The sequence below is a fragment of the Protopterus annectens genome, chromosome 1.part2, assembly GCF_019279795.1.
Source record: "Protopterus annectens isolate FY-2018-M chromosome 1.part2, PAN1.0, whole genome shotgun sequence".
NCBI classification, from domain to species: domain Eukaryota; kingdom Metazoa; phylum Chordata; order Ceratodontiformes; family Protopteridae; genus Protopterus; species Protopterus annectens.
In genome coordinates, this window is record NC_056727.1 from 96,900,380 (window position 1) to 96,924,252 (window position 23,873).

At 42.2% G+C, this 23,873-nt stretch overlaps 1 protein-coding gene across 2 annotated transcripts in view; it reads right to left on the bottom strand.

Annotated features, from left to right (window-relative positions):
- PUS10 (pseudouridine synthase 10) overlaps positions 1–23,873 on the bottom strand; it is a 1,838,120-nt gene that overhangs the window by 1,369,021 nt on the left and 445,226 nt on the right. For both annotated transcript variants that reach the window (XM_044055027.1, XM_044055017.1), the window contains one exon: positions 12,423–12,457. In XM_044055027.1, the coding sequence (XP_043910962.1) occupies positions 12,423–12,457 (35 nt within the window). The remainder of the gene's footprint in view (positions 1–12,422; positions 12,458–23,873) is intronic.

The following is a 23,873-nucleotide window of genomic DNA, read 5'->3' on the forward strand; positions in this document are numbered from 1 at the left end:
TAATGTTGCTTATGTTATATGATATATAGCAATATATGTGAAGTATAATGTTTGTTAATGTTAATCTGTGAATACAGTTTGATTACATTTGTATAAATGTAAATTTGCCGCTGTCACAAGTGATAATTCAATAAACGTATTAAAAAAAGAAAAGAAAAGAAAACCATTAAGAAATGATGAACAGCATGAAAACAGTAGTTCTTTACTGCATTTGCAAAGTTACTACCTTAGCACTGATGTTTAGCTGGAGACAAGAAGCCTACAAGTGCAAATAATTACTCATGAGAGGTTTAAACAGTGTGTTTTTAGAGAAATCTACAAGGGTTATTCTTGCATTTGCATAGTTACTAGCTGTTTTTTTTCCATTAGCACATACAAGGAGCCTGCAGGTGCAATCATTAATCACAAGGGGTCTGAACAGTGTGTTCAAAGTGAACTTTACAATGAGCAATATAATTAACCGCTAAAGTTCTACTAGCAAGGAGTTTAGTGAAAAGAAAGTTAAAACTGTGGGAAATTAATAGTTATACAAGTAGTTCTTCCCTAGAAGATTTAAAACTAATACACTAAACATAACAGTACATAGTTTGATTTATTTATTTAAGGATATTCAGTGCAATGTTTTATGGTTAAAAGTGAATGTTCATTAAAAATATACAAGTTGTTGTTAACATCTGGGATCGCAACAAAGATAAAATGAGATGAGACAGCAACCTGTGTAAGTGGAAACAGTCTTGAACATGTACTTCAGCATGGTTAACCTTAACTTTACAATAGCTAATGTCTTTACACTAGTTAATGTCTTTAGCTGCAGTCGTCAGTCTGGGCCAACTACTCTGCTTAGGAAGGGTGTGCTTCCTTTTTGGAAATTGATATAGTTGTGTGTGTTTGCTGCGAGTTAAAAGAGGTTGGGCATACAAAATGTATTAAGTTTGTGGTTTCTTGAGTGTTTTTATTTAAGGTAAACTCTGGAAATTTGACAAGGGTTCAAACAGAGATGAAAACTGCATACAAGATCAACCTGCCAAGCATTAGTGTGTGCATGCAAGCTGGAAACATATACTCAAATGAACTATCATGTACAACATGTGGGAGGAATTTCTTTATCATGATGGCTGCTTTGTCAGTATCAGCACAGAATGTAAATGCCTTGATAGGTATAGGCAAAAAAACAGAGTAATGAATTATATTAAGACATGCAAGGTAATAATAGTAATGATACATGAGATGCACGTGGAAGGAAATGAGTATGTGAATTTGGCAAAGAGAAGATTTCAAGGTGGACATTCAACAGAGTATCAGAGAAAAGTAAAGGGGAAGCAATAACACTGACTGCAAGAGGGACACCAGTAACAGAAGAGAGGGAAAAGACAAGAATGGCAGATTTGCAGTAGTAAGGGGTTAATGACACGGAAAGATGATTACGTTGGTATGTACATATATTCCACCTAAACCTACTATTATGGAGCTTAGGAAAAATATGTGAAGAAATAATTAGATTTCAGCAGGGAGTAATATTTACTTGTGGTGACTGGAACCTGATTTGTAACAGTGAGGATGCATCAAGGGGAATTAGAAGGGAAACTATAACAACAAAAGGTAGATTTTTGAAGAAGCATATCAGAATACTTGGAATGGAAGATGAGAATTCAGTAGCAGGAAATCAAACACAATTTCAATATATCCCCCAAGAAACAATAACTAGAATTTACTGGACAAATTAAATTTCAAAAGGAGCGGGTGTATTAAATTGAAAGCTTTAAGACCAATCCAGAAGCTGCATCACATTACATACCAACTAAGATAAAGATACTGGGTAAAAAATTATAATAATAAAGATACATGGCAATTATGTAAAAATGAGACACCGGAGCTTTCTTACTTATTGCTTAAATCAGAGGAATTTAGGGAATGAGCAGCTGATACAATTTAAGAGTTATTAGACAATACAGAAATTACTTAAGAAGGGATACATTAGAGAGTAGGACAAAATGAAAATTGATTTTATGACAAGGTAGAAATAGGAGATAACTATATATGGAACAGAAGAAATGGGAATTATTTCGAGGACTGACAAAGGTTAAGTATTGCAGAGGAAGGGAAATCTTACAGAATATGAAGAGAAGCAACTGCAGAATGCTAAAGGGAAATTCCTAGAATATTTGTTATCAGAAATAGTTGCTTAACATTAACATTTCCAGACTCATTTATGTTGTTGTTGTCTTTTGGCTTTTCCCGGTTAGGGGTCGCCACAGCGGAACTCCGGTCCACTAATGATTGGCAGTAGATTTTCACGAACACCGAGGTGCCAGATCGACGTTCAACCTTCAACGAAGGCACGCCCATTTACACATGTCTTTTGAACGCCCACCCAACCGCGGGGAGGACATGCAGACTCCACACAGAAGGCACTCCCCGCACTCCAGCCGAGAATCGAATGGAGGACATGCAGACTCCACACAAAAGGCTCTCCCCGCACTCCAGCCGAGAATCGAACAGGAGCCCGTTCGATTCTCGGCTGGAGTGCGGGGAGTGCCTTCTGTGTGGAGTCTGCATGTCCTCCCCACAGTTGGGTAGGCTTTCGAAAGACATGCATAAATGGGCGTGCCTTCATTAAAGGTTGAACGTCGAGCTGGCACCTCGGCTTTCGTGAAAATCTACTGCCAATCATTAGCGACCGGAGTTCTGCTGTGGCGACCCCTAACCGGGAAAAGCTGAAAGACAACAACAACATAAATGAGTTTGGAAATGTTAATGTTAAGCAACTATTTCTGATAACAAATCTAGAGTGCAAAAACATTTAGCACAGTGATTTGGGCAACAGAAAGTAAAAGAGTTGTAGCTAAACTTAAGGGACCTATGAAAAGAACAACCAGAGATCCCACATAGGTATTTTGCAAATTTTATGAAAATCTGTATATAACAGAGGAATATGGCAATTAAGGAAAAATACAAATGAAACTATTTATGGAAATCTTAAAAGGTGTCACGGTTAGAAGAGCATTAGGTTCAACAATTAATATCCAAGACAGGAAGAGGGGAGATAAAAATGATGATGTATATTCTATATACAGAAATTCTCAAGGAAATTATGGTACTCCTGTAGAAATTTGGAAGTTAGGATGGAAGAACTTAGTTCTTCAACAACATTTCAAAAAGGGGGAGAAGCACCAGTATCTTCAAAGAAAGCATTGATGGCTATATTATTCAGACAGGGTAAATACCATTCATATCTGGCTTTATATAGACCCATTTAATTTACACCATGACTACGAAGTATTTATCTACTCTAGTTAACAGAATGCAATGGTACTAGAAAAGCAGATAGCTATGTTTCAATGTGGACTTGGGGAGAGGAGGAAAACATTCAACAAAATTAAAAGAACAATGATGATCTAGAGGGAAGCAGAGTGACAAAAAACACAATTATTGTTAGTGGCTCTTGGTGCAGAAAAAGCATATGATACCATCGGCTGGGATATTATGCAGACAGCAATGGTAGCATCTGCATTCCTTGACAAAAACTAGTGTTAACAATAAAATATATGACGAGCTGAAGTGAAGAATTATGGTGGCAGGGTTCCTCTCTAACAAGCTAAGTTTGAACAGAGGAACCTGGCAGGGAAATTTTCTTTCCCCACGGTTATCTGCCTTATATTTACAGGCACTTGAAGAAAAAAAAAAAAGGGATTCCAAAATTCAATGTTGTAACTGGTACGGACGGTAATGTAGAAAGTTAGCTTTATTTGCACATACCACTATTTTGTTACTTGATAAATCCAGAAAAGGACATTTTGGTGTTGCTAACCATTTGAGAGTTTCAAGTCTTTTTCTGATATAAAATAAATGAAAATAAAACAGACACCAGTGGTAAACTTAGAACTTGCACATTAACTGGTTCAGTAACACCCGTAGTTAAGAGGCCACGACAAGATGAAGTATTTAGGTGTAAGAATTAAAAATGATTTTGTTATGGCACCCAAGGATAAGCAGGGGAAAAATAAACAAAAGATAATACAAAAAATGAGAACCTGGAAGCCCTTGATTATGGAAGCATGTAGTGAAAATACATTTAGTCCCTCTTGTGTTATATACAAGTCAGGCACAATATCATTAACCAGGTAGAAAGTTGTGGATGGTAATTAATAAATAGTTGAAGGAATTTATGTGCAAGAGAAAGACAGCAAGACACAGGTCAGATAAGCTGATTGTCCCCATAGAATAAGGTATTATAGGGTTACCTGATTTGAAGGGGTACTTCAGAGCTACAGAAAAAGACGTTATGTACCTACCATAACGTTCCATGTTAGTTGTCTTCATCTCGCCTTCCTTCTTGCTGATTGGGTTCAGAGCCAATCCTCGGCTCCGACTCGGCCATCTTCAATAGCTCGAGAGCTGTTTACTGGCTCAAGGCTACCCCTTATCCCATAATGCCTAGCGCTAGCTACCCAGATCTTGTTTGAAATAGCTAACTCCAGACATAACAACATAATAAATCAGTCAAGAATCAGTTGACTATACCTGCCATATTCTCTTACGTCAATAAAGGAAACAAGAGAACACACAGCCAGTGAAACAGAAAAAAACTCCTCTCAATCCACTAGGACAGGGGGATGGAGGGTGGGACGCAAGAAGGAAAGCGAGATGAAGACAACTAACATGGAACGTTATGGTAGGTACATAACTTCTTTATGTTAAGTTGTCTATCTCGCCTTCGTTCTTGCTGGTTGGGACAGCATCCCTAGCACCTAAAAACCTGGGTGGCTCAGTGGAACAGACTCTTCAGAACAGTGGAACCAAAGGTGGCTCTGCTCCTGGAGACTATATCCAACTTTTAATGAGAAATAAAGGTATGAGAGTTTGCCCACGTGGCAGCTGCACAGATGGAATCCATGGGCAACCTAGACTGGAAGGCTACAGAGGTGGCCAAGGCCCTAGTAGAATAACCTTTCGGTTTAATAGGTAACTGTTTGTTCCTTAACTGATAAATGAAAGAAATAGTGTGTGACAACCATCTGGACAAGGTTACCTTGGAAACTGGGAGACCTTGTTTGCCCAAGGCGTAAGAGAGGAATAGTTGGTCCGACTTCCTTACTTCTTTAGTTCTGTGCAGGTAAAAACTCAATTGCTTATGAACGTTCAATTGGTGTAGTTTGCATTCTGTCTTGTTGGTATGATTAGGGAAAAACACAGGACGATCTATAGATTGGTTTAAATTACTTTCTGAGCAGACTTTAGGGAGAAATGAGGGATTAGTCCTCAGAGCAACCCTGTCCTTATGAAAAACCAAGTATGGAGGACGAACACATAGCGCTTGAAGTTCGAAGACACGTCTGGCTGAAGTAATAGCTACCAGAAAGAGTGTCTTCCAAGATAGGAACTTGATAGGGCAGGACACTGCTGGTTCAAAAGGGGGCAGAATTAAGGAGGTTAGGACTAAATTAGGGTCCCAAGGAGGAGGGGGATCTCTTACTGGAGGCCTAAGAGAGTTGCCCCTCTCAAAAAATCCTTACATAGCTTATGAGACATAATGTTAGAGTTTGAAAAACCAACATGAAAGTTAGAGATGGCCGCCATTTGTACCCTGATCGTAGAAGAAGCGGACCCGGAATGAAACAGTTAAGCTAGGAATTCCAAGATTTCGTGGACTGGGGCTGAAAAGGGATCCACATTCCTAGTCTTTGCCCAACTAGAAAAATGTTTCCATTTGCTAGCATAAATTTTCCTCATTGTAGACTTGTGGGAGGACACGATAATGTTATGGACTGCTGGGGAAATGCTGGGAAGCCTGGCTAAGGTTGGAAGTGGAGCAACCAAGCTGTGAGCTGGAGAGTTTTGAGGGATTGATGCAACCCGCCTGACTGATGAACCAGGAGGTCTGGAATTGGGTTCAGAGTCCAGGGTTGATTGAGAAGGTAATGGTGCAGGAATGGGAACCATATCTGTCGAGGCCAGTAGGGAGCAATGAGGATCATTTTGCAACCCAACGATATTGCTTTCTGCATAAGTTTGGGTATCAGGGGGAAAGGAGGAAAGGCATAAAGAAGTCCCTGGGGCCAATCGTGGACTAGAGCATCTCTGGGTGTGTGACACAGAAGCGGAAGAAGGGAGAAGTAGTTGCTGCATTTGCTGTTGAAGGGGGTGGCAAAGAGATCGCAACAAGGCTGTCCCCATTTGCGGAAAACAAGATTCGCAGCTTCCTGATTCAGAGACCACTCGCGAGGCATGAGAATAGCTCAGCTGAGCCTGTCCGCTATGACGGTGGATCTCCCGGGGATGTGCGTCGCAATCAGAAAACGTTGGGAGGAAATCGCCCACTGCCAAAGTCCCGAGTGCTTCTCGATACAGGGGGCTAGGACTTGGTTCCGCCCTGCTTGTTGATGTACTACACCACTGGCATGTTGTTTGTTTGAATAGCAATGGTCCCAGGAGGAAGAGAGTCTTGAAGGGCTTGCAACGCCAGGAGCACGGTTCTCATTTACAGGACATTTATGTGCAGATGGTACTCGTGAGGTTGCCACATGCCTTGGACTGTCCTACCCAGATAATGCCCCCCCTCCACCCTATCAGGGAGGTGTCTGTCGTCACTGTGGCTACCGGAGGGGGTTCTATGAAAGGTCTGCCCCGAGTAACTAGTGGGGAGACCATCCACCAAGAAAAATGTCTTTTGCATGCATCCGTGATCATGATCTTGTAAGTCATGGGTAGCTCTTGGAAAGACCACTGCGTAAACAGAAGCCACTGAAGAATCCTCAGATGAAAGCACGCCAGTGGGATTAGGAGAATGGCTGCTGCCATGGAACCCAGAGTTTGAAGGACGTACCTGACTTGGATCTTTTTGCTCTGCATCAGAACCTGTACCTGCTGACGAATTGCGGACACCCTTTCTGGTGGTAGCCTTGCAAACATATCCCTTGTGTCTAAGTCTGCTCCTATGTAAGTGACAGATTGACAGGGCAACAAGGCAGATTTTTTTGAAATATATTGTGAAGCCGAGTTGTGAGAAGATTGAGATTGTGCAGTCCCATGCTTGTATGAGTTGATGCCTGGTGGTAGCAGTAAGGAGCCAGTCATCTAGATACGGAAACACCTGGAATCCTTGACGCCTCAGGTGAGCCGTGACCACTGCCATACATTTGGTGAACACCCTGGGGGCTGTGGTGAGACCAAAGGGTAGAGCTCTGAACTGATAATGACTGGTCCCCAGCCGGAAGTGAAGATATCTCCTGGAGCGCCTGTCCATCTTTATATGGTAGTACACGTCCTGAAGATCTATAGAGCACATCCAACTGTCCTGACCCAGAAAGGGTAGAATGGACTGTAGTGTGACCATCCGAAACTTTGTTCTTTGCACAGACCTGTTTAGTCTGCTGAGATCCAGAATCAGTCTCCAGTCCCCTGTCTTTTTTGGTACTAAAAAGAACCTTGAGTAAGTTCTGGATTTGTGCCGGTCTGCCGGGATGGCTCTTTTTTCTAGCAGTTTTGAAACTTCTATTACTGCTTGCTCCTTCAGATTGGGTGGAACATCTGGGAGGGTCTTCCTTGACTGTGAAGGGGGCTGATGGAAGGGAATTTTGTAACCTCCGAATATAATGGACCGTACCCATCTGGCTTGTGTTAAACTTCACCAAGCTTTTGGGTACAGCAAAAGTCTTCCCCCGACTGCCTCCAGAGTTGAGCAGCCGGGCAACCCTTCAGGGATGCTGGAAGGGCTTATCAGAGAAGGATTCTCTGTTGCCCTGGTTCTGCGGACCCCCTCTGCCATGAGGGTGGCGTCTATTATTATTGTTTCCCTCTCTGCCTCTGGAGGAGAAATCACTACGTGTGTCAGGCAAGGCTCCCTGAGATTTACGGAACCACATTTTCCCACTCTTCTGACCCTTGGGGTAGGATCTAGAGGGGAGTGGAAAAACAGACTCCCACGGCAGAGAGAGTCTTGCCTTCTTGCTCACACCTAGTCAAAGTGTCTTTCACCTGTGGTCCAAAAAGAAAGGAACCATCAAAGGGAGTGTTGGTGAAGAACGCTCGAAAGGGTTCCACAAAGTTACACAGCCGCATCCAGGCATGTCTCCCAAGGGCCACCCCGGTACCAGCGGCTCTACTCGCCCCATCGGCTACCTAGGAAATGAGCCTCATGGAGGAGTTAACAACAGAATTAAGCATCGCTAGCTGGGAAGCTACCTTGGCTCGTGCTCCCTCAGCTGTTGGATCTTGGATGGTATCTCCGAGCTCTTTAAGGAGATCCCTTTGAAGTTGGGTAAAATGACACAGGTAGTTCAGTGACCTCATAGAGAAGGTCGCTGAAGCTAACATTCGCTTCCCTTATCTGTCCATCGTCCTAGACTCCTTGTTAGGGGGATGGACAGATGAAGAGGTCTCCGCTAACTCTTTCTTGGTGGCCGCTGCTACCACCATAGCATCAACAGGGACACCTTTCGAAAGGAACTGCTTATCCTGGGGTGCTGTAATAAATTTACTAGGTCTCCCTGGAGTTGGTTCCACTGTATCCGGAGCTGACCAAGCCTTTCGAGCCACCACTGTCATAAGTGGATCGAAAGGCTGAGACACCCAAGAGGTGGAAGGTCGGGAACCGAAGGCATCCAGAAATACAAACTCATCCTCAGAAGGGCCTAGGGGATTCCAGTTCCCCCTCTGCTTAAGGATTTCTAGGATGTCTGAGATGGAAACATCTTCAGAGGAGGATCTCAGGGACCCTTCCAAATCATCTAAGTCTGTATCAGAAGTGACAGACTCAGGGGAGTCAATGGGCTTCCTCTTACACTTTTTCTTCTGAGGGTCTCTTCTGAGTTATCAGGAAAGGCCTCAGAAGAGGAGGAAACACCCAGTGGGGTGTCCTGGAGCATCGGTTCCCTACGCTTGGGGTCTGGAGGAGCAGAGGTTGGCACAGGCACTACAGGGGACGGAGCTGGTGGGGCTGATAGTGGAGCTGACTCAGGGGACAGCACACTCCACATGACATCGAAGGCGTCCCTGCCACGATGCAGAGAAAGCTCCGGTTCCAAAGAAACAGGAATCTTTCTCTGCACTGAGGGAGATGGCTCCGAGGCCGATGTAGGAGCAAAGCTCACCTGCGCCAAAGCTCAGAGAGCGAGAACGGGGTCGGACAAGGGTCCAATGCCACTCGCCCCCTCGGAGCCCAGATCCCTCGATGGAAGGCACCACCGAGGGAATCAGAGCCGACGTAGGAACCGAAGGAAATAGAGTTATTGGAGCAGATGGTTCCACTACTCGAACCCCAACGAACTCCGGCTCCGAACTCATTGGAGTTGGAGGAGGAACATCGAGAGAAGTGGACGGAGCCGATACTTGTTGAGGAGGGCTGGACAACAATTTGGCTAGTGCCTGCAACTTTAGCAACCTACTGACCACTCTCTCCATATCGTGATCCGACAGCCTAGAGGATCGAGAGGAGTGAGATGATCGGTGACTACACTCGCTCTGAAGTAAAGGAGACCGCGGAGGCGAATGCACCGATTCTAGTGAAGGGGACCTCAGCCTCTTGTGGCTCCGTGACAGCTCCGAAGCTTCTAATGAAGCAGACGGGGAGATTGTCTTGTCAGTGCCAGCCAGAACCGACGTAGAAGGTAAATCCTTAACCGAAGATGCCTCAGAACTTGGAGCTGATGGCTTGGTGGATTTAGGGGATTTCATAGGCTGTGAGCTCTTGGCTGGTGAATACTGGGGTTTTAAAAGACCCCTAAGAATAAGCTTACTCTTACACTCCTGCAGGACTCTTGGACTAAAGGCATGGCAAATAGAACAAGAGTCCTGCAGGTGCACAGCGCCTAAACAATAGACGCAAGAAGTGTGCCCATCTATCAGAGACATTTTCTGACAGCATGAGTCACACTTCTTGAACCCAGATACCTTGGATTCCTTTGACATCCTTAAAGAAGAAGGAAAAACAATTATAACAATAACAACCAGAAGCAATATATAGTCTACAAAAAACACACTACTAAAGACTATAGCTAAAGGTTTTTTTTTTTTTTTTTTTTAAGATAATAGGAAAGCCTCTAACTTAAATGGCTAGCCTATAAGAGAAAGGCAGAAGGAAAGCCTCTAACTTAAATGGCTAACCTGACAAGAAGAGGTAGGGGGGAGGGGTGGGGGAGAACTCTCTAAGTTAAATGAGTTCTACAAGAAAAAGGGGGGATACTACAAGCTAAACACTATCACAAAAAACAAGACTATCATTAATAAAATACTAGAAGGGTTGAATTCTAGTGAAGAAAGTTATACAAAAAACTTTATACAAGCCTGAGCCAGAAAAACGACACCTCGCAGCTAAAGCGGCAAATGAGATTTGGGTAGCTAGCACTAGGCATTATGGGATGAGGGGTAGACTCGAGCCAGTAAACAGCTCTCGAGCTATTGAAGATGGAGAAGAGGATCGGCTCGGAACCCAACCAGCAAGAACGAAGGCGAGATAGACAACTTAACATTTAATGTTCATATACATAAAGTGGAAAATGATCATGATGAACTGTACAGAGACTACATTTTGGATGAAAGTTCTTAAACAGAACAATCATACAGACTATTATATTAATAAAGTAGCAAAAGTATTGTAAGAACTAAGCCAGCATAGTAAAGAAGAAAGGAGGTTTTCCCAACCAGGGTTGTCTGTAGAAAGGGTATAGAAAATAGGCAAGAGGGGACTGCGCTTTACTGGAGAAAATTGTTAAAAGAACCAAGGCACTGGGAGCAAATATCTTAACAGGGAAAGTGCAGTGGGATGAGGCTAAGTGGATGTGTGGACTGCAGGTTAGAGACTGCCTTCCCTGTCAGGAATTGATAAATTATATGCAAAATGAAAGCGACTTTAATGTTTTAAGAGAAAGTCCACTTCTGACTGAGTTTTTAGTTGAGGATAGAGCAGAAACAGCTGTTTAAAAAGTATACTGAATGATAACTATAAGAATCAATCAGTGCAAGTTAAAAAAAACAACAGGAAAAGAGACAAGAAAGGGAACTTGCAAAGGAACAAAGGAAAGAAATCTGTAAGGCTCCCAAGTATGCAAAGTAGTCCAGAATGTTTAGGATTTTTGTGTGGAAGTATTTACACAAATATTTTTATATCCCAAGTAGACTTCAGAGGGTTATTCCTTGGGTACATATGAAATTCTGGAGGTGAGATGGAGAAGATAAGTAATTGGGAACTTGTTTTTTGGGAATGCAATAAATTGTCAGATTTTAAAAAGTGCCAGCAGAGTACTTTGATGGAAATGTTGGTGGAATAAACAGCTGTAACTAACAAGGCTATTTTTTGAGCTGGAATATAAGATCCGAATTGCCTAGGCATAGTAAGGCCTCAAGTTTAATGCTATTGACACTCAAAAAAAAATTAGAAAATGCAAATCAAAACATATACCCAAAATAAAGTTAGTTCTGGATATAGTAAAGGAGATAAAAGAACTGAAAGCGGGATCTTTAAAAAAGGGAAGGAGCAAGTAAAGTAAACAACATGTTTTGGGAACAACAGGTTCATAGGTTGTTATGAGGCTAACAACCTCTAGGGCCTTTACAAGCCTAGCCATGCACTCCAAACCATTTGGGTCCCAAGTATCATGGGCAAATATATTGGGGGGGGGGGAGTCGTGTTAGTAGGGAGGTAACTAAGGATGTGTAGCGGGGGTGTTAGTTTGGATAATACCTTTCTTATTGACATCCTCTGTTGGGAGCCACATTGGGGGGGGGGGGGGTAAATTTATGATTTCCCATCCAATTTTTAAGGTTTCATTTGAATAGGGTTAGAGATGAACTCTTTCACATGGATGGGGAGCCTAATCCATAGTGTAGAGATACATTGGGACAGATATCTGTCTCGCCAGTACATTATGTTTATGTCACAAGCAAAGTTCATATCCCTGGATCTTGTGTTTCTGATTCTGTTTGTTTTGCGCATATGCAACAGATCCATCAAGGATGGGTCTCAGGAAACCCTGTAAGCCAGGCAAAGATTCCCTTTTAGCAACCTGTAGGAGACAGAATACAGAGACAAAGCTTTTAGGCGATAAGTGCAGGACATGGTATTCATGCCTTAAATTCTCCTGGTCAGAAAACTTTGTGGATATTCCATGCTGAATTATGTTCAGGGGAGGAAGAGTGATGTTTAAGGGAAAAAAGGAACAGAGCAATTCGAGTAATAGAGTGAATGAAAATTGTTTAAAAAAAAAAAAAAAAAAAAAAAAAAAGGAAACAGTGTATACTGGATAACAACAGAAACCACTACTACTGTATTTTTTTTTCTAATAATAGATGTAAACCCACATAACAGCTCAAAATGTGACTATTTAATAAAGTTGTTTAAATATATTGGGCAATGTATATAAAATATAGAGTGCAATTTAACAGGTATTGCAAATCACAGTACAACTACCCCTACTGTAATTACTTACCCCACTTCCTGTTTTATGAATAGCCATAAAGCATGCTATAGAGAAGAGAAAACAAAATTAAAAACACAAGTCAAATATTTAGTGTCAAAAAGAAAAGTTTATCAAAAGTAAAAGGCATACATTACATTAAAGCTATAACAATCATTCCTGGAACAAAAATTCTGAACTAGAAAAAGGCAATCACATATTTGATCAGTGAAACATACACATATGTATTCATTCTTCATAGCTTTTAACAATAAACAGCTGATCACAATAACATTTTTTTTCCAGAACCCAGTACAAATTGTATCACTCTTTTATCCAAACAAAGAGATAGTGCCTCTAACACCAAGTATAGTCACAGACTTCATTATGTTGTAATTTTTTTTCTAAATCCTTTTTCTGGTCCATGCGCTTGCCCACCATCAAACCAGAACCACTGTCCATTTGTCACTGGAGCAAGCGTAATCTGTGACAGAGCTGTTATACAGGCAGCCATGATCCATTGTCAGTGGATGACATGGGCAACCATATCACTATGGGGGCATCCTACGCACTTCCCCCAATGTGCACATGCTCCCACACATTATGTCCAACGGAGGCTACAGTAACTAGCCCTGGGATCTCTAAGTCCACATGCATCAGTCCAATAGCAACTAGCAGGGTACAAACCACCACTTTTTAGGGTGGGGCGCAGATGAATGGGATCTCCATCTTCCTCTTCCCTGGACAAGTGAGATGGCAAACACCACTCTCTTCCAACCTCTCGTGACTAGCTCTTCCAGCTTACAACTTGGGTGCCTTGGTCACAGTCAGAGAATTATCCCTCTATGCCACAGAGCCAGGATTTATTAAGCTTTAACTATTTTACAGTGTAAAAAGAAACAGATTTTAAAGTTATATATGCTGCTGTTTATCACTGAATTCTCACATAATTTTCTACCAAATAAAAAATTAAATGGCCGTTGGGAATCACTCTATTCTAAAATGTAGAATGATGAAAAAATCCAATCAAAATTAGACAGGCAATGAATTCCAAAGTTATTAAACTCAATGAACTACAGAAACTGGCCACACATAAAAGAAACTTTTATTCTAGAACAGGTACTGGCTTGTTAAAATATGATGCTATACACTATAGGAGACCAATGTATACAAGAAATAAAATACAACTATGTTACTCAGCGAAACACTAGATGTTCCAACTACAGGCATCACTGCTACAGTATAAATCCCTGCTACTCAAAATAGCCGGGGGCAAATATCTGCATCTGATATGAACTCCAGAGTTTTCTCTGCTGTGCTCAGTACCCTGTATGTCATTCTAACAAACACATTAAAGGGTCAAAAGTGACCAGATATTAGTGCCTTGGCTAGGAACACTTCTTACTCCCAGTCCTCAGTCAGTAAAATCAGCGAAGAATTCGGTGTATGTCTGCACAATGGGGCCTGCTCACGCATTGCCTTTGCTGGAGCAAATACCATAACCAAGTGCAAATTCAGTACTCACCACTACTCTCTGTTCTAACCATAAGAAGCCTTGTATATAAAGCATGCAAAGTAAGACCATTACATGGACCTCCCTAAATGCTAAAAGGGAACCATGGTCTCCAATTCCTTCATTCTTTACATGGGAAGGGACCAAGGTAAAGAAGCCTGGAGAGTGGGAAGGAAGAAACCAGTACTACAGTAGTGATCCCTGTACTTGAGTATCTCCTGTTATGGAGGGTTAAACAACTATAATATGCTCATTACAGGAATCATTGCTTCAGTATAAATCATTATCTATGAGCCATCTTTTTCTATTGCATATCCATCTCTAGATGTAACAGGTGTGTGCAAGGGGTGGGAAAACTGAGGTATAAAAAAATCCTCCTTGGCAGCCATATGGTGTTGCCCATGGGTGCCTCACTCTATTTAATGGTTCTGAACATGGGCTAGAGAAGATCTGGGGTTGGCTTATCGGCTTTGGTAGACCTGATGAATAAGAAGGGGCTCCTAGGAGTAGCCTATGGTTAGCTGAAGGGGTATTAAATAAAATGAATAAATCAAATCAACCAAGCCTTATCCATAGTACATATACTGAAGCATTTCTTTGGTGCTTCACATGAGGAGGCGATATCAAGCCCTGTAAAATGGCAGTGACACACCCTGCCCTGCTCTTACACTGGGCATCCAGCAAGTAAAGTTTAAAGAAAGTGTGTAAACTTCCATGAGGGCAACTCAAAAAGTACACTATGCAGATACATTTTTGAAAACAGCTGCTGTAATAGTTGCCACTCTGGCAGTATATGCAATCTGAATGTAGCGTCACAGTCCTTTTACTGCTGTCAAAGATGAAGGCGAAACAGTTCTTTAGCCATATGGATATAGTTGGTTTGGAAACCATCATGCCTGCCCAAGCATTAAAAATAGTTTATCTGTGTGACTGCTATTATTTGCACTAAAATGTAATATCAGGCTACACATGGACAGCTAAGAAATGCAATGTTCTAACCCTTTAAATTGGTGTCTTGGGTATTTGGTAGGAAGCTGGACAGCATGGCTGAATAAAAGCTCACTCTGCCCTTGAAGAAGACCGTGTATGGTTTTCTGCACAACAGGACTTGCAACTTAGCTACCCTTCTAGCTAAAGTGGCAGCTACTGGGAGCATTTTCTAGGACTAAAAAAAAATATCAACACTTAATAGCTTGATTCAAAACGGGTCAGGGGTACATTTTCAACGAAAAAGTATAAATCCCAAGAAGAAACAACTACTCTCCAAGACAGCCTGCTGGAAAACTTCCTTCAAAATACAAAATAAATGACAAGACCAGAGCTAAACAACTGAAAAGATAACTTTAATGTAAAAAACAAACATATACAAGACAAGTTTGCTTCCAAGTTGTTTACTTCCAGTGTGTCTTTGATTTTGTTGCTTGAGTTTAACATGGCATTTTGGTAGTTACTTGTATTTTGTGATCTCTTCAACAACAGCTTACCCAAGAAGTTGGAGGAGAAAGGAGGGTTTAAAGAAGACATGCAGCAATGCCTGAGAACTGCGCCTTAAAAGCCTATGAAAAAACATTTGTCAGGATCTCTGACATAAATTTTACAGCCTAACATTAATCTGTTGGAGGCCTTCCTTTAAAGGAACACCAGAGAACATTTTACATTTAGCTAAAGAGAGTTCCCAGTGCTATGTTTCCTGGCCTACTGCAAGATGGTTTTTACTTTCTTAGAAAGCTGATTCTCTAAATGTATCAAGCTGATAGGACTGATGGCCTTAACCTTAGGATCTTTAGGCTGGAATGCATCACAGTGCCACTGATCTCAGTGAAGAGAATGCAGTGTTGTCAGAGCAGAAAAGAACCCTGTCTTCCCATATGCACAAACTGAGTGAGCCATAAGTGTCTCAGACACACAGAGGCCATTAGCAGGATCCTGGCCCTGTCCAACCTGTCCTTTTGAGTCATCTTTTGAAACAAGTGGAGGTATGAGTGCACATAAAGTAAGATCCCTTCCACTGGATGCAAAATGCATACAATACCCATGCTTTCCTACATAAGAACTTGAAATAAAATCTCTGTAACTGGTCATTTTTCTCTAATGGTCCATTACTAGCAGATACCATTTCTGCGTAAGCAATGTGAGAACATAGGGATCTAGTTTTAATTCATGACTGGTTCCTCTTCAATATCGCTGACATCACATTTAGGCTCAGGGTGTGTAAGATACCTAAAGTTGCAAGTCCAGCTGAATATCTAGACCCCATAACAGCACAGCCAGCTTACATGTGTAGGATTTAAGAAACCGTATCACTACCTTTAGGGAGCTTACTTAAAAATCTGATTTAAATATCCTTATGTCATACATAAAGCCACCATCTCACTAGGTGTTGTGTCTTTTGGCTTTTCCCGGTTAGGGGTCGCCACAGCGGAACTCCAGTCCGCTAATGATTGACAGTAGATTTTTACGTGCCGAGTTGCCGGCCCTGACGCACAACCTTCAACGAAGGTACGCCCATTCACGCATGTCTCCACACAGAAGACGCTGTAGCTAAGAATCAAAAAGGACAACATCTTACTGTGAGGCGACAACGCTACCGCAGCACCACCACCATGCTGATGTGCTTATATAACATGGTTTTGCACCAGGTCTCCTGGACTTTCAGCTACTTCAACTGCATTTCCTAAACGAGGTCCAAAGCATCCTTGCTAATGGTTTGATATCTCAAGGGACTACTACAGAATTGCCATGATTCAGATCCAGCTAATGGGTACAGTAGACTAAATCTTTTCTGTTGGTAGAATTAAAGGAATGATTTGATACAATGGATGACTGTAGTGCATCCAGAACATTCTCGAGGTACCAGTGGATCAACTGTGTTTCTCTCCTAAAAAGTCTAGTTAGTTTGACCATTACAAATAATAAAAAGCATGTGGCGTATGAATCAGAAGATACCTCTGGCTGATATCTGTGACTTCTATCCCAGATCCACAATAAAACTTTCAGTGGACATCCCTTTTCTTGAGAGTGTAAAGATATCCCTTGTCTACATCCAGGTGAGCCTCCCCAAAAAATCTGACTTCTTAAATTTTCCAAAGGGGGGGAGACCAGGTTGGTTATGCAATGCATGATCAGCATCAGACATTTTGTTCACATCTTCAAATGGTGCAGCTTGTATTAAGCATCATCCCAGTATGGGTCAATATGCACACATCTTTATAATCTTAAGAAAGTGAATACTGGGACCAGGTATTTTTTTTATTACTCATGCTGCTACAAAGTCCAAAAGGAAGGGACTGAATCTGGAAGGGCTTTCGACTACCAGCAGTGTTTGTTTTTCCAGTTATGAAAACCTGCTACACATTTGGCTGTAGGAAAAGAAGACCCACAATAAGATTAGTGGGAGCTGTTCACCACTCCAGAGCTCAGTGACAAAGGTCTGATACAAACAGCAGATCCATGAAGGCATGATAACTTTGCAATTATTAAGACATCAGTGCCCAGTAAATCCTCATCCTCAGATGTGTGAATGGAACTATGAAGGTGATGGCTGCCACAATGTTTGATATGTTGAGGAGGGCCAAAAAAGAGAAAAATGGAAGTAGCTGGCACATAAATTGGCTCCACGCATGAAGACTGCCGACATGATGTACATACATACTGACTGATGTAATAAATTTGTTGGCAAAAAAAAAAAATCTCTCTCAATTTGTACAAGGCTTTGGACAAATTATCAAGTGGCAATGTAAAATGGTGCTGTGGTCTCTCAGGCTGATGCTGGACAAAAATGATCACAAAAAACTACCCTAGGATGCTTGGTAAGGATGTCACTCCACTGCAGTATGGGCTTATGGGAGGCATCTATTAAGAAGGCTGCAAGAATGACAAACAAAGATCCATTCAACAGGGACATGGCCAAAAGTTCATCTATCTCCAATACATTGTTTGAGCAATTTCAGAAGTGGAGGAAGAGCAGCAACAGGCCAGTGCATGGCAGAATTCATAAACATGAGAATCTCTACAAAGAGGAGGTAATATGCAGGGAAGTTTCGTTATCCTTGTCTGTCTTTAAAACAAGGACATCAAAGCCTAGAAATCATGTTACTTTGGGGAAAGTGAGAAGGAATGATATACTCTCCTCCCTTTAACTGCAACAAGGGGTGACCTAAGTTCATCCAATACATGAGGTGACTGATTTTACATGACTAAATGTCAACCTTTACAGCAACATACACCAAAGGAAATACCTAGTTATAAGGGTTCAGCATGCTGCCTAATGTGGGTACAAGACTTTATAACTAAGGGTGCACCCTCCACATTTGTAAAGACAAGACCCACAAAAAAATGAACATCCAGCATTTGGACTCTATTACTGGGGTCAACAGGTGCAGGAGGGCCCATGACAGTCTAGATTCAATGATCTCAACTTCCATCTTCAAGTATTCACTGCGGACTCCAGGAATGCTCCATATACATTGGCAAGGTGGAATCATGCCCTTGATGCTCAAACACAAGATGGCTGTGTTGAAACTCTAGGATGTATACCCCAAAATGTTTGCTGCAATCCAGCATCCACGTTCCTCCTACTGCTAGCAAATAATGGCTACAAGGTCAAGCCCTGAATGAACACAGAAAGAAAGGATGTTTGCAATGAACATGCACGCAAAATGCAGTTGTGTAAAAAGTGGAAGAGGCACAACATACAGAATTTATACATGTCCTCACAAAAAGAAAATATGAAACTTACAATTGCATTGTCTCATGTATGTTCATTGCTGCAGTAGTGTTAACTCCTGAAAGAAGCCTAAGAAAAAAAAAAAGGCCAGTTCAGAAGAATATGACAAGCTGACCAAAAAAGGAAATGTGGGGGCCCTCAAGGAGAGACACAAGTTCCTAGACAACTGCACTAAGTCTTTGTACTCTTCACTACAGTAGCAGTGGCAGATTCTGAGAAAATTCTCAATGCTTAAAGTCTGGGGTGGCTGTCCCTGTAAAAGAATGGGTTGTAAAAACTCTTGCAGGATGGCTTTGGCAAAATCCACTGTGACTGTCCAAGCTGTATTGTGTGGAAAAGTTCTGGACAGGTGACAAGTTTTTTTTCCAAGAAGGCTGGATACCGACCACTCCAAGGAAGGCTGTAGTTTCTGATGTTGTCCTAGTAGAATGTGTACTGAAATGTACTGCAACAGCTTCTCCAGAAAAGAGCAACAAAATAAGATGTAATGAAACCTGCCCTTCCTACCATTTGCAAATGGTATGAACAGGTCCATTGTTCTCAGTCCTTTACTCTTTTCTAGGTACAATTTTGGTTGCCTATGCACATCCAGTATATACAAAATTCTTTCCACATTGCTCTGTGGGGGCTGATAGAACTCTGTAAGGTTGATGGCCAAATTAAGAAAAAAAAAATCCTGTCATCACCTTGGACATAAAGGGTGAACTGGTGTGGAGCATAAGCCTTTCGTTCAGGAAAATAAGGATGGGCTGTTTGAATATTGATGCCTTTAAGTCAGTAATCCTGATAGAAGTTATAACCACAAATAAGACAGTTTTCCACCACAAGAATTTGAGAGGTGCTAAAGCTGCCTTAAAAAAATGACACTGCCAACTTTTCCAATAAAATGCTTCAGGTCCCACAGAGGACAGCATTCCTTCTTTGGATGGTCTCAAGTGTGCAACTCCTTTAAGGATTTGCTGGCAGCCAGTAGTAAAGGGGTGGGGTGGGGATGGGGACATGGAACAGGGATGCAGAGCAGCTGCATTTCTTTTCAATGCATTATAATAAAAGCTGATTTGTTAACGTCTGACAGGTATTTGGGGACCATAAACACTGTAGACTGGGGTTTGTGTCCAAGGCCTCTTTTCTGCACCAAAGGGAGAACCCTCTCTAGTTAGGTATGTATAATTTCCTTGTATTTTGTTACCTAGAGCTCCTCCCTCATAACTAAGCACATCCTCAGTAAACATGCGTCTAAAAGGGATATATGTTCATAGGTTCATAGGTTCATAGGTTCATACTAGGCTATCTGTCCGAGGGCATTTACAAGCCTAGCCCATCGTTTTGTGGCTTACGCCACCCCTTTAGTATGGGGAACTATACCCATTATTTTGCTGTGCCTCTGTCGAGCAGTGACACTGAGGTAATCCCTGGGGTATATCTGCGATCTCCCATCCATTGGTCAAGATTTCTCTTGAACAAGGTCAGCGAGGTGCTCTGCCTCACATGTACCGGGATTTTGTTCCACAGCATAGGGAGTCTTTGGGTGATGAATCTATCCCTCCAGCACGTCCTATTAATAGCCGTGTCAAGGTTTAAGTCTCCCGCCCTTGTGGCTCTGATGGATCTAGATTTTTTGAGGTGAAGCATATTCATCAAATCTGGGTTTGACATGGCCTTGTATGTTAGGCAAAGGTCACCTCTGAGCAAGCGGTGGCGACTGAATAGAGCTGGAGTTCTTTCAGTCGGGCAGCATAGGACAGATTTTGAGACCCTTTATCCTTTTGGTGAGGAACTTTGTGGCCTCTCCAGCTGCTGCAAGTGTCGGGTCAGATACATTCCGAATGGGGCATTGTACTCAATCATTGGTCTGATGAGTGATGAGTAAAGGGAGACTATGACCTCCCTTGATCTAGATGAGAATCCCTTCATGATAAGGTGGGCAATGTAGAAGGTCTTCCTAACTACTTTAGCTACATAGGTGTCGAATGACAGACTACTATCAACCTGGGTCCCCAGGTCCCTGATAACTTCTTCTGTGCTCAGTGGATTGCCACCTATTTGGTAGCTAGGGGTAACCTTGTTTTTCCCGAAGGGTATGACTATGCATTTCTTGGCATTTAACTTTAGGCCGTGGCTCTGGCACCAGTTATCCGCTTCTGTGAGACCCTTCTGAAGGATATCTGTGTCAGATGTGTTTTCTACTATGGCACCCAGTTTGCAGTCATCTGCAAACTTTGTCAGCCATAACCCTCCTGTGTTTGCTTGTACTGGAAAAGTAGATGCCAAACAAGAGTGGGCCCAGGACTGAGCCCTGTGGGACACCACTTGTGACAGGCTTTGAGTCTGACATGGCGCCAGCAGCTCTGACCCTGTGGGTTCTGTCACTCAGCCAGTTTGCAACCCATCTTGTGATGTATGGGTTGACATTTAAGCTGATGAGTTTTTCAATGATACCCGAATGGGGTATTGTATCGAAGGCCTTAGCCAGATCGAGGTAGGCTGTATGGACTGCCTTTCCCTCATCAATGGCTTTGGTGACCGTTTCGAAAAAGTCAACCAAGTTTAAAAGGCATGATCTGCCTTTGACAAAGCCAAACTGGGTTGGATCCAAAGTCTGCAAATTCCCTATGTCTTTATTTATGAGGTCCATTATGATCCTCTCCATGGCTTTGCAGATAGGGCACCGCCTTTGTGAAGTGGTACCACAGTTGCAGTGCGCCACTCCCTGGGTACGTATCCAGAGGTAAGACTTTTATTAAACAGCTGTCCTAGCTGTGGGTTTAATTCCTCATTGAGTTCATGGAGCACACAGCCGGGGACACCATCAGGTCCCATGGATGCTGTGTTTTTTGCTTTGGAGAGAGCAGTTCTCACTTGGGCGCTGGAGATGTTTGGGGGGCTGCAATCGTTTGGTATAGATATCTCTCCTTTTGGGGAGGGGAGAAGTTTGCACTGAACCTGTCAGCCAGTATGTTGGCAATGTCTGTAGGATCAGTAATCTTCACATCATTTTGAACTAGCTCTGAGCATATCTGGGAGTTTCCTTCCAGGTTTCTAACATAGCTAAAGAAGGCCTTATGAGTGGTAGATCTTCTATGTTGTTGGCATTAAGGTATTTGGGCTGGAGTGAATGAGTGAACCCTTGCTCTGGGATAAGAGGTCCACATATGATACAGGCACAATTCTTTTCACACTCATTAGCAAAGAAAACTAATGCTGCCTTAGCCAAAAGGGTGTTTTGAGCACCCTTTTTGGTCTGTCCTTCCTGTACTTTCTGAATTACCCTGAGATGAAGAGGGATGGGAAAAAAAAATATAAAATAATTTACCTACACAAATGATTGATATGTTGGTGACATACTGCACACCTTTAACTGTTTGCTTTCTAGAGAAGGAAAGATGTCTATTTCTGATGCACTCAACCCTAAGGCCAAGTCCAGAAATACACCCCTGTTCGGCATCCAATTATGAAGCTCTGTTTCTATTCTGCTCAACTGCTCTGCCATGACATTTGCCTGGGATGGGGTACAAGATGCCTTATAGATCAGATCTAACTCTTGGAAAAGATACTAAGTATTCATGGTCAGCCTCTAGAGAAGTTAAGAGTGGGTACCCTCTGCTTGTTGATGTACATGACAGTTGAGTTGTGTGTTTGGATATGCAGGGTCTTTGGTTACCTCATCTACCTGAATGTTTTTATGGCTAAAACTACAGCCATCATCACAATGCATTTTCTTCTCGGAGGTCTGATCCAGGTCCCTTGAATTCTTAGTTTCCCTCAATACTCACCCCCACCCCCAAAACAAAACTATGCCATAAAAATCTGTAGCAAGTGACTCATATCTAGACCTAGCTTGAAAGAGACCCCCCCCAAATGACTTTCACTTATTGAATCCACTGTAAGAGTTACTGTCTCTGTGTCCTTGCTGTGTGTATGTGAAGAACTGCACCTCTGAGATTCACAGTAACCAAAAAAGCCGGACAGAAGAGGAGGAAGAGTGCAGCCTGCATGGTTAAAATTCTGATCACCACACACTAAAACATTTCTTTAAACTTGACAGGTCTGTGATTGGCCTCAAAGAGCCATCTTTTCTAGTGATTAGGAATAACCTTAAGTAAAAACCTGTGCCTTTCTCCTGGTTTGGTACTGCCTCTAAGAATCCTTGATGTAAGAGATCCCATATTACTGGCTTTATAAGATACCTATGCTCTCTTGGTACTAAGTGAATGAATGAAAACCTTGGCTGTTTTATGAACTGTTGTGTGCATCTCTGTTTCACAATTCTTACAAATTCACAGGTTCATAGGTATATATTAGGCTAACGACCACCACGGCCTTTATAACCCTAGATGCACAACCCAACCCAATCCAATTGTGTCTCTACGTATCACGGGCATTTATTAGGAGGGGACGTATTAGGATATTTCTAAAGATTACATGAGGGGATATGTTAGTTTGGGTGTAGTTACTGTCTGCCTCTATCAGAGACATGGGGGCCAGAGCCGGGATGAATTTCGATTTCCCATTCACTGGTCAAGGTTATACTTAAGCAGGGTTAGGGAAGAACTCTGCTTTACATAGATGGGGAGCCTGCTCGAGAGTATGGGGATCCTCTGAGACAGGTATCTGTCTCACAAACAAATTGCAAGCAAAATTTACATCCTTGGCTCTAGTAGTGTTGATACTGTTCATTTTGAGGATTTGCAAACGTTCCATCAGAGCTGAATCCATGGACTCCTTGTATGCCAGGTATAGATGACCTTTCAGTAATCTGTAGGAGACTAAATATAAAGATAGGGCTTTAAGATGATTCATACAGGACAATGTGTGTTTATACCTTGGATTCTCCTGAAAAGAAACCTTTGTGCGTGTTACAACTGTTGCATAGATTTGGTCAGGTACATGCCAAAGAGGGCATTTTGCACAATGGTGGGTCTGATGAGGGCTGAATAAAGTGACACTATGACTTCCTTGGTCCTGGATGCCATGTCCTTGCTTATAGGTTGGGTGACATAGAATGATTTTCTTACTATTTTGGCCACATGTTGGTTAAAGGCCAGTTTACAGTCATGATATGTTCTCAGATCCCAGACTATCAGGTCAACTTTTATGGGTGTCTTATCAATGGAGTAATTAGCCTGGGTGGCATTTCTTGGCATTGAGTTTTAATCCGTGACTTTGGCACCAGTCATTTGTTTGTGTTAGACCCTCTTTCATGATGTCTGTGCAAGGCATGACAGCTGCAAAATTTGCAGTCATC